General features: G+C 35.8%; 1 protein-coding gene across 2 annotated transcripts in view; it reads left to right on the forward strand.

Annotated features, from left to right (window-relative positions):
• Nucleotides 1–10,018, forward strand: part of LOC131031271 (uncharacterized) — a 46,372-nt gene extending 36,354 nt beyond the window's left edge. For both annotated transcript variants that reach the window (XM_057962347.2, XM_059209860.1), the window contains one exon: nucleotides 8,005–10,018. In XM_057962347.2, the coding sequence (XP_057818330.2) occupies nucleotides 8,005–9,278 (1,274 nt within the window). In that variant the 3' untranslated portion in view covers nucleotides 9,279–10,018. The remainder of the gene's footprint in view (nucleotides 1–8,004) is intronic.
• Nucleotides 10,019–12,187: the final 2,169 nt, after the last annotated feature.

Raw genomic sequence — 12,187 nt, forward strand, 5'->3', positions numbered from 1 at the left:
ATGGAAGCATATTCCAAAGAACCTCCAAGCCCACCATGTCCAAACATGTATGAACTCCGCCCAGCTTGGGCGCTGTCCAAAACTATCCAAAGTTCGCCCATGATAAGGTGCCAAGAGGTTGGCAAATTCCGACTTGGGCATGAGAAGAATGTTTTAACTTCCTTGAAGTCCGCCCTAAGCATGCAATGCCTTATGAAGCTTAAAGTCCACCAAGGCACAAACAAAGATGTCCAAACATGTATGAAATCCGCCCAAGCACAAGCAAAAACATGGCAAGACTTTCTCAAAGTCCGCCCAAGCATGTGCATGTGGTCCAATGAAGAGTGAACTTTGTTCATCCAAAAGCATGGCCAAAGACACATCAAAGTCCGCTCAAGGCATCAAGTAAGCATGGCAAGACATTGGACAAGTCCGCTCAACCAAGATAGAAGATGGCAAAGACCATGCAAACTCCACCCAAGGGAAAAGAGGATAAAAGCAAGACATAATTGAAAGAAAAGCAAGAGGTTTGACTTGTCAAAAGAAACCAAATTTGCCTTGGCTTGTGAGCTCTCAAGTCCGCCTAAGTTGGAAGGTATTAAAAAAATGGCAAGGACCAAGCAAAGTCCACCTTGGCATAAAGCTATTCAAGTCTGCCCAAGGAGATGGCACAAACATGTATGAAGTCCGCCTTGAAAGGGAAAAAGCTTGGCCTAAGTATGCATAAAGTCCACCCAAACAAGATAAAGTATGACCAAAACACTTAGGCAAGATAAAGCAACGTCTAAAAAGACTCCAAGCTCGCCTAAAGGGAAAGCAAAGGTTGCCAAGCAAGACATATGGAAAGAAGTTAAGATGGATGTCCATACATTCATGAAGTCCGACTTGCTTGAGCCAAAGATGTCCAATGCACTTCAAAGTCCGTTGAAGGAGAAATTAAATAAAATTTGCCAAGATGAATTACACAAGGTTTGGAAGTTGGCAACACATGGACCTTCCAAGTTTACCTAGGCATAAATGGAATATGTGAAGATGCCTAAACAAGATAAAAATTTGAAGATAAGACATGAAGATGATCAACTTGCCATGATGAGGAAAGAAAAATGGCTAGAGGAAAAACAAATTTGACAAAATAGCACATGAAATCAAGGGTCAATCAGATGAACGGGCTGGAAAGTAAATCTTGACACATGAAATATTTTTAAAATTATTTTCCAACACTTAGAATTATTTTCGAAGGGAAAATAATTTCAACACTTAGGAATGATTTTTGAAAATTCAACACTTGGAAAATTTTGGAATTTGAAAGAAAGGTCTAGAAGATTCTTTGGCTAAGAAAGAATCCTTGAAAGAAAAATAAAACTTCACATTTTGGAAAGATTTAGAACATTAAAACACAAAAAAAAAACAAAAAAAACATGGAGCTCCTAAAATTAAAATTCTTAACTCTATATATTTTCAACCAGTCACTTTCAAATTCATTATCAGGTTGGAAGATTGGAGTGCAATTGAGAAGAAGTTTTCTCTCTTTTAGATTTTGTGGAAAATTGATTTTCAAAAAGGAATTTTGAGGAATTAAAATTTTTCTAAGTGTTGGAAGTAAAAAACAAAGTGCTTTTTTCTGAGTTTAAGACAACTTTCAGAATTGAAGGTAGATTTCAGTCACAAGAGCAATTTTGAAGACCCAAAATCTGAATTTGACTGAATTCTTTCACCTTTCTGTCTTATTTCTCACAAATCTATCGATTTCTTGGCCAAATTCTTCACTTTCAGTTTGCCTTTTTGCAGAAATTTAGCTATTTGACAAGCTGAAAGAGAAATTTTCAAATAAAAGGGTCTGAAATCAGAGTTAAAATCTTCAAGTTTTCTTGAAAATAAAATTTAGTTTTCATGTGTTTTGCAGGTTAAAGACCATCAAAGGAGTTCCTTCCAGAAAAGCTCAAGATGAAGTTCGCCAGCAAGGGATTGCAGCCTGAATCAAAGATCAAATCCAAGTGGAAGAATGTCACAGATGCTGACCTTGGGCATGTGGATTTCAAAGACTTCAAAAAGAGAATGTATGGCCATGATGGATACTTGCCAACACCCATTGCTTGCCAGATGATGAGGAATGGCATTGTCCAAGCAGCTGGATTTCCACCAGCTAAAGAATGTGTCGAGCTGATGGTTGAATGTGCTATGCACTATGATGCACAAGAAAGAGTGATCGTTGCACCTGATGGAAGGGTATTTAGCTAATCTTTCAGAGTTAGCCATTCTGGAAGTGTTTGGAATACCAAACTACAATAAAGCCTCATATAAAACTAAAGAGGATACCCAAAAGATCTATGATGACCAGTCTGAACTTTGTGCGGCAAATATCAACAAGTCATGGTTGGAAAAGACAAAACCTTAAAAGAAAATGCCAAAGAAGCTGCTACGCTCGTACTTCAAAGAGGAATATAGTGACATTATCCTACTGCTGAATAGAGTAATGGGCAACCCTCAGGGTGCGCCATTTGGAACATGGATGTACTACTTCATTGATGAAAGCACCTCGGGAGCCAAGATGTTCAATTAGTCCCGCATAATCAGTAACAATCTTCTAGAACAATTGACAAATTTAGAAAGGACAAAGTCATTTTACATGAGCTCTTTAATTGTCTACCTGTTGGCCAGAAATTATAGATATTTCAGACTGATTTGCAAAGGCATAGTTGGCAATGGTGAAAATGAATTCAAGTCTTATGACTGTTACCCGTAGTTGTAGCTTAGTGAGAAGATCCATTTCAAGCGAGTAAATGATGCATTCTTGATGTATATCACAAGGACACTACAAGGGGGAACTCATCAAAGGCTATCTCCTGAAGCTAAGAGTTTAATTAGCAAGTATGGATCTTGGTTTATCCAGTTTCCAAAATTCACATACATAAAAGTTCAAGGTTTTGCCGATCATCCTTATCGACTTTTGATCTATCCCACCAATAGAGTGGTCCTACTAGAAGTTCTTAGACAACTGGAGACATATCAGGGCTTCAAAAGAATAAGGCAAAATGCAGCTATTTCCTTCCCATTCTTTATTGGAAATATGCTAGAGTCTTGTCCATCAGCACAGGAAGCTGAAAGTGCCAAGCTAAAGATGCAATGGTATCCCTTCACATTCTACCAGCCCAAAGCTAACTATGATCCTCACGGCAATATTCGGACAGTAAATGGAGAGAGATACAAGCATAGAGTGGACTTAGAAGATTTTTGGGCAGATGCTACGACTGAATTTGACATTAGGAAGAGACTATGGTCTAGACTACCAGTAAGCTTGATCAAAACAATTGAACTTTTCCATGTGCCTGATTAGTTGGAAGATAATGCCGAATACACTCAGCCACACTTTGACAAGAATACGCCTCTTCTGCTTGTCAGATGGTTAGAACCTGAGCATGCAGACTTGGCTACTTTAATGCAGCCAGTTGTGAAGTATTCTCGTTGGTGAGTTGATCAACAAATTCATGGACTAAGACAAAGAAATTTGACCTTGACTCATGACTTGATGGGTGAAGCAGAAGAATGTTCTTCAAATGTAGAAGCATCTCAAAGTGCCAGACCGATTGAAAGTGCTAAAAAGAAAGGAGAAGTAGGAAGCTCTTCAAGAACAAAAGGGAAGACGGTTGTAAATGAAGGACTTGCTCAAAAGAAACAAAGGATAGAACCATCTCGTTTTGCTGCATCAGGGGACATAATAGATACATTGGCTATCGATGAGTCATTGGCATATATGGAGATTCCTTCCCCAGTTCATGGAGGAAATGTAGAGCAGTCCATCAAGAAGATGAAGAGCCCTTGTCTCCTACAGGTACAAAAATATTGGAGTCAGATAATGAAATGGATATTTTGGGCAATGAATTTCAGGAGGGAATGATTTCTGCTCTTCAAGGAGGCTAGAATATGCCATGTGAAGAGAATGATTAGGAAGTGGAAGGCGCTAAACAATCCACACTTCCTGATTGGCTGAAGGAAAGATTGAAAGTAAAGACACAAGTAATAAAAGTTCACGAAGAAGATGATATAGCCGACTTCTTGGCTAGATTAGAACAGGTTGCTGTAAAGAAGCCAGCCAAAAGGTTTTCCACCATCCAGAGAGATGAAGCCGGCTGTTGCACGGTGCATATTGTTGTGCCAAAAGTAGACAAGGCAAAAGAAGATATTGCTCCTCACGAATATGCAATCACTACAATCAATTTAGGACCAACTACTAAGAGTCAAGAAGTTGAAGACTTGAATAATTCAGTCGCTTCCATAAATGCAAGACTGGACAAAGAAGTAGGAAAGAAAAGGGAATACAAAAGAGAAGTTGAGCACTTGAGGGAATACATTCAACACTTGACTAAGCTGCTCAATCAAGCCAATCCAAAAGTTCCCTCACTTATAAATTCACAAGAGATAGTTAGATATTCTGAGGAAGAAGCAATTACGGCCAGAGAAACCAAAGAATGGATGGCAAATGGAAAAGGAGCAGCAACATTTGCGGACAAAATGAGATTGACATATGGGCAAACTTCCTTCCTGCTCTCCAAAATTGCAAGCATGGCGGAAGCATGGACTGATCTCTAGGACATTCAAGACAAGATTACCCCATGCCTTACAGTATCGAAGGGCATGCATAAACAGGAACTGATTAACAAAGAGATAATTGCAGCAGGGGCTGCCTATGATTTTAATGCATGGCATTGGACATTAGTTGCACGCAGTGAAGTTCTGGAGAAGGTAAAGGTAGATAGTGCTAAGGCTGAGGAGAAGATAAAAGAGATTCAGGATAAGATCTTCCTTATAGCTGCAGATGTGCTCGAGAAAGAAACTATCAGAGAAAGTGATATGCAGTCGGAAAGCCTAAAGCTTAGAATTCAGGAGATTTTCTTCCCCATCATAGGACCAGTCTTGAAATAGAATTTGGCTAAGGCATTAGAATTCTTGTCCATCCGAGATGCCTTCCAGAAACAAGAGCTGGAGCGGGAGATTGCTTTTGCCGCTTGCGCAGATGATTTAGATGGATGGTGTTGGTGTTGGAAATAAGCCACACCCGGATCGACGATGGATTGGTCCGAGAGGGGCCAGTAGCTCAGTGGTAGAGCACTCCAACAACATATGGAAGGTCCTAGGTTCGAGTCCTACTTGGTCCATGTCTCAACATGGTATCAGAGCTAGCATCTGGCTAGGAGCCCCAAACACACGAGAGGTGTGGCTTAAGAAGGGGTGTTGGTGTTGGAAATAAGACACACCCGGACCGATGATGGACTGGTCCAGGAGGGACCCGTAGCTCAGTGGTAGTGCACTCCAGTAGCATATGGAAGGTCCTAGGTTCGAGTCCTAGTTGGTCCATGTCTCAACAGATGGGAATATAGGATCAACATGTTGCCACATGTCACCATGGAAGAGGTCGACTCAATTGTGTCCAGATTCAGTGAACACGCTGTTGCCCATTAGGATAAGGATGCACCTTCTTAGGAGATGGCTAACTACACCACTTGTCCAACATGCATTTGTCTCTAGTTTTATTTTTAGAAACTCTATCTAGGGCTGTGTTGTCTTAATCTTGACTGTTGATCTTAGATTCATCTCGGCCATTCATTCATTTTTCAGAACTCTATATAAACTCTCATTTGCTCATTTCATTGTTGTTGTGGAGAGATTTATGAAATTGTTGCTTAGAGCTACTTGAATAATAAAAGTTCATTTGCAAGTGTTTGTCTTGAAATCTTGTTGTTATTAAGTGGTTGCATGGTTGCGTATCTTTCTTCAACAATAGAATAGATTTGCTTAAAGTAAATTTTGCTTTCAAAGTTGTTAGATGAATGAAGGATTTGATAGTTTAGATTTGGTGAAACTTTGCTCATACTTTCTTTGGATGGATGATTTTCGTTCAATGTGTAAAGTTAGCCTGAGCTTATGATGTGGATGCTTTAACTTTTACTTGGAGTAAATATTGTTCGATTGATGGTATTATTCACAAGTATAAAAATCTTAAGCACAGCCTTAGAAGATTGCACCTGCTTTGCGCAGTTGTCCAAGTGTGGCGAAACAAAGTGTCGTTATTGGTTTTACCCAGTCTTTGCCATCTCTTGAGTTCATAGGAATAGCTTAGAAGTAGCATAGATCTTCTGAACCCTTATCCTTTTTATCTTTTTTTTTTTGAAGTCCAAAATCTGAAAATCCAAAAAAAAAAAAAAAGAGAGAGCATTCATTGCCACATTAGTCTAAGACCTAGCTTGTTAATGATATTTGTCAAGCGTTAAGTCCCCCTTGTATTTCAGCATACATAACCAAGGAAGCTATCCAACATAAAGTCGCCCGTTCGCACATATAGACCTTGGAGTCGCCTTGTGGTCTTTCTCGCAATCTTGGCACAACTAGTGATTTTGTTCAAGAGAGGATGGAGTATCCTTGGATATTTTATTCTAATGTTCGGTATATGATAAAACGTATGCCAACAGAGTCCTTTTTTGATTGTTTGACAACCCAAGTAATTTCTTTTTCAATTATGTAAATTCTTAAAAAATGCCTTTTTGTGGAAATGTCTCGAGGAACTATTTTCATCCACTAGTCTCGATATCTATCCTTAGAGAAAAAGAACCTAGCATTTTAGTTCTACTCTTCACCTAAAACTTGTACATACTTTTGATTGCAATTTATCATTGATGCTGGGATATTGGTACTGAGATTTGGTCTTTTAACTTTGAGATAAATGACATGGATCCAAGTTTTTAGCATATAGAATTTTCTTAATGGCAAAAATCTTGTAGGAGTTGGAGTTTTGTTCGTCCCCATCTTAGTTTTTTGCGATTGCTTAGATATGAGATCTTCTATTTTTTAAATTATCCTCCAGTAATTTCCTATTACTTATGAAAGTGGTTACTTAATTCCTTGGTTTTGATTTCTAGGATTTTGTTCCTGCATGCTCTCTTCAATCTTTACCAGCTAGATGGACTCGCATGGAATAGATAAATTGCTCTAATTCCCAAAACAGGTAAAATTCAGATCCATGCCCTTCAAGTGCTCACATTCAGACTAACAATCAAGCTGGTGACACTTGGTTTGAGATAAAATGATATATAAGTCCTCAATCAGTCACTGATAGTGCTTAGTTTCAATTTTGGCATTTTTGAATGAAACAATCTCTTTAGAAGAGTTTTACACATGGAAATGATTAGCAGCCAAAACTAGGGTTTGAATTCTCTTATTGCAACGAATTAATAGACTGTGATCATGCTATGATAGAAGATAGCTTAGTATAATAACAGAAGCAGACAGGTGAGCAATAAGAAGGAAAAACAACTCAGGAATGAGGTCTGAGCAGTAAACAAGAGTGTTGCCAGGTAGTCATATTAGAAGGTGGGTTGAAGTTTGACCAGGAAGAAGTTAACCATGCCAAAACAGGAAATCAATTGGATCTGAATCTATTCAACCTATCTGACGAAGGCTGTCTTAAAAGATAATGTCAAAAGGAATACTTCTGATAGAAAGATGCAATAGTGTTTAGGTGATGTTTCACTGTGAGTTCATATGCTTGACAAAACGTAGATTATAGGAATATTTGCCTTTTTTCTACTGAGAATTGAATGCCAGTCAGGGTGGTTGATTGTGAAATTAGTCTTCTATATTGCTAATTCTACAGCTGACAATGATATACAATACACATGGCTCCCATAACGTGTGATTGTATCTATTTATGTTTTAACTTTTCTATGGTGTGTGGCTTATTTGTCAATTAACATCTGAGCGTCAACTTAACCTGCACTAAGCCTTGGGCTTGGATAACACAGTGTGCACGAGACATAGGAAACCTTTTCACGCCCCATTCAGCCATTTTAGGGACTACCTTATAAAATTTAAATCATCGTTTCATCAGTGCTACCATTTGGCATCTTATCTTCAACACCTATGTCTGGAAGATTAGCAGACTTCTTGTCATTCCTTTGTTGCCAAAATAAATATTTTTATTGCTTGCCATTAATAAAGTAATAAATTATTGACATTTTCTGTTTTTTCATGCAGGTAAACATGGAAACAAATTAAAAGTGGATGATCATACTCGGCTATTTTTGTATCAGATGGTAGGCACATGGGGCCAGCTTCTTTTCCCAAAACCTTGGAAAGAATTTCGTCTTTGGTATGATATGCACAAAAGCAAAGGGATTAAGCCTATTTTACAAGGTATGGTGACAAATGGTTGGTACAAGAGAATGAGGGAAAAGATCTGGACACCCTGGTTTATTAAATTCATTCATACTCGTGGATACTACAATCTGTACACTAACTTATTACTTGAAAGAGCATTGAGTGTTTCTTACAGGGATGCTGGTGTAAACTATGGTAAGAAGGTTGGGCCTGATTCTCAGTTAATTAATTCAAGTGATATACCGGACATTAACCTATGGGAAATGAAACCTTTGAAACTTATCAACTGGTATGATTTCTGCTTTCAGAAAGTGCTTGTGCATAGACTTGTGAAAAAGCTTGATGAATTAGAAACAGTTCTATCATCCGTTCATGAGCAGAAGAGGGTAGTTCTTGTTAGTTTGTTTAGAATACCAGATGCTATTGTAAGGAATCTTTTATGTCAGTTCAAGAAGTCAAGCATCCGAAATTATATTCTTCTGGGAGAAAAAACTAATTTGTTAGAAGATTTGGCTAGGAGGGGACATGCAACCATAGATGCAGATCAACTGCTAGATGATATGACTAGAGTGGGTTTAGTGGATCAGAAATTTTCCAAAGTTCCAGATTTCATGGAGGCTCTGGTTTATGCACATATAATAAAGAAATCACTCCTACTTAATTATAGCATCTGGTTAACAAAAGCGAATATAATTCCTACAGAAGCTATTTTTTCTTCTGAAAGTTACCTCAAGAATGATGCAATTCTTTTGGAGACAGACCAACAGCTGAGGACAGAGCTATTGTACTTGAAAAGTTCAGAAGCAACAATACAGTTGATGAGTAATGTATTGGTAAAACTGACAGAAAAAACTACATCTTCTGTCATTGGTGACCTTCCTGAAGGTGAAGATATTTTTGGTTTTCAAGTTAGATCTGCCATTACAAGATTCAATTTTAGGATCAAGTTAATTGATGCAAGTTTAATGACACATGTTGGTAGTTATACAAGTAATTCTTCTTCCAAAACATCCTCTGAACCAGTAGCAAAGGTTTTATTTTGGCCTCCAAATAAAGACACAGATTATGTAAAGGAACGATTGACAGCCCTTGATATGTGGTTGATCGATGATGAACTTTCTTGCACATCAATCATTTGCCACCAGTCCTAATCCCAAACTAAATTCATTGGTGTACAGAAGAATTAATGAACTGGGATGTAATATTATGTTGCAAGCATGCATGCAAATAAGCTGCCTTCGTTGAGTTTTACAGACGTGCTTCTAAATTCTATCCATCTTGTTTCAATTTGAAAATATTTAAGTCAGCTTCTTCTACAAGATGGAAGGAAAGATTTTTGTGGACTCTGCAGTTTGTTTTCTTCAATTTTATTTGCTTAACACATAACATTATTGTCCTTCTGTAGAATAAAATGTATGCCATCAGCCCCCTATCATTGAAGTTGTTAAGGATTTCTATATTTGAACTGCCCATTTCAAGTTCTCAAAAGTTTCGTATGAGGCTTTTAATCTGGCACTCCTTGGCAATTGCATTTTTTGACCTTAATAGGCAGACATGAATATGAGTGAAACTGATCATTTAAATTAACCAGGGCATAGTCAAGTATGATTCCCTCATTGATGGTAAGAATATCATAGCTTGAGCAAACCAGCAAGTGAGAAAAGGAAGTGCTTGAAACATGCACAGCTAGAGGAAATGTTCCTGTTGGTTCATGTCAGGCTTCCAATATGAGTGCATTTAAAGGGAATACTTCTGATTTAAAATATTGACCTATTAGCTTTGTAAATTATGTTGAGTAGTTGGAGTATTTGTACTGATTCTAAGTGACATTTTTGAACGATTATTGTAAAGAATTGAAAAAATTACATAAATTTGAAGGTTGTCTCGCAAAGTCAAGGGTGTTTAGTTACAAAAAGGGTAATCCATTGATATCATTTAGGGATTAAATAAAAATATATAAATGTTTTCTTTTATAAATATTTAATTTCAATTTTCATAAATTTTGTTTTAAATTAAAAAGGAGGCCATATAAAGTATAAGACTATTCATAAAATTGTTTGGTAAAATTCAGGCTAGAAATTTTTAATGATAATTAATTTGATTTTCATTAATTCATTGTATTACTATATGCATGTGGGTGAATTAGAATTACTACATACATTAATTCTTATGGTAATTAGAATGGTTCTAGGAAATGATAGATATTTTAGAATGATGTTATGTATAGTGCATCGAATGTCTTAAAAGAGCATTGAGTTTTTTCACTCCACGGTTCCCTAATAGCTAGTTTTGGTGAATCCATTTGTGGTTTCATCTCTCTAATTCTCCATATATTAGATGGAGTAGATGGTTGTATCATGGTTTTTTTTCTTGTTTTTTTTTAAATTTTTTTTATTTTTTTTATTGTAGATGTAGATTGAGCATTATTACACTATTATAATACTATTATATTAGAGGGGGAGACTTGGATGTATTGGTGTAACTTTTTTATTGGATTCCTTTCTTTAATGGAATTTTTTTTAAAAGAGTTTCTTCACACATATTTGATGTTTGTTTTGTCTTTAAGCATATGATAAGTTGTTTTGAGTTAATACACACTTCTCTATATTCTATTTAAGATTTATGGTTGTTTCACATGACTAGACTGATTTATAGATTTGATTATTATATTACTACTAAATTTGTCAAATAATTTCTCAATAGGGATTAGACTAACCACCTAGGTGTTGGGATCCTTAATGGCCTTGTTTTAAGTTCATAATCCATTAAAATTGGGTTTGTAGGTTTCTAGTACTCTATGATGGCCATATTTAGTGTGCACTTCTCTATTGATTAGGTGTCTCTCTTTTATTTCATATTTAAATTTTATTTGAGATGTATTTTGGATTGACATTTACCTATTTGATTATTTTACTCTCCTTTTTGATCATTTCCTTAACACGTTTCCATATAGAAATTTTATCAATAGATATTTCCAAGAATACCTAAAAGTTTTAAAAGATTATGACATATAACACTAGGATGTTATCTTAGAATAGATTGTCACCTCATTTGCAATCTCTTACATAGAGGTTCTAAACTCAAAATTTCACAAGATTTGATTTTGACAACTCTTTTTGTAATGCACTTGAAAGATAAATATGATGAACACATTAAAGTGTTGTAGAAAGGAGATAAATATATATTTTAACTATCTTCACAATACTACTTCAAGGTGTCAACCTTTAAATATATCAAGACACTCTAATACAGATATGTTAATATGCTTTTTGCATATATATATATATATATAGTCTTCCTAAAGATAGCTGCTATATTTCATGCATATGACATCAATAATTCATTATAACTAATTAATGAGATGGCTTAGAAAACATACAAACCCAAATACATTATTCATAACACCTAATACTTACTATAACCATAGGTAAACTACACATTGAGAGGATTGAAATATAAATCTAGTGGTTAAATCGAGCTAGTTCATATGTTTCAAGTCACTTTTCCTGTTTTCTCTATAGGTATAGTTTGTATATGTGTTTTTAGTTTATCTATATTTTTTCTTTTAATTTCATGTTGTGGTTTTAGTCCCAATTCTTATAATTGTAAATTAGTGCTAGGCTAGTTAGAGATAACCTTAGGTAACACCTCATGATATTCACAATATGAGAATCCTAATTTTCTAATTTTATTACCTTAAACATATTTTCTTATGTTTATCATGTCAATGTTGTGTTACATTTATTCTCTTCATGAAAAATTTCTATGCATTTTATACCCATTCCAATTATTTCATTTTATGTCTATGTTACTTTCCAATAAGATATTGCATATGATATCCATCTTCCCTCTTTCTTGCATTCATTAATTTTAGTTTCTTTAGTTGCATGCTATACTCTCATTTAATAATGTTTTATTTTTCCACTAATATGGTTCTCATGCGTTATATGTTTTTGTTTTTATTTTTTATTTTTATTTTATGTTAATTTCTACTATGATTGCCCCTTGTTATAGACCATGATTCCTATGCTCCTTTTATAATTTTTTATAACTTCTTATT

This window comes from Cryptomeria japonica, chromosome 8 (genome assembly GCF_030272615.1).
Source record: "Cryptomeria japonica chromosome 8, Sugi_1.0, whole genome shotgun sequence".
Classification (NCBI taxonomy): Eukaryota; Viridiplantae; Streptophyta; class Pinopsida; order Cupressales; family Cupressaceae; genus Cryptomeria; species Cryptomeria japonica.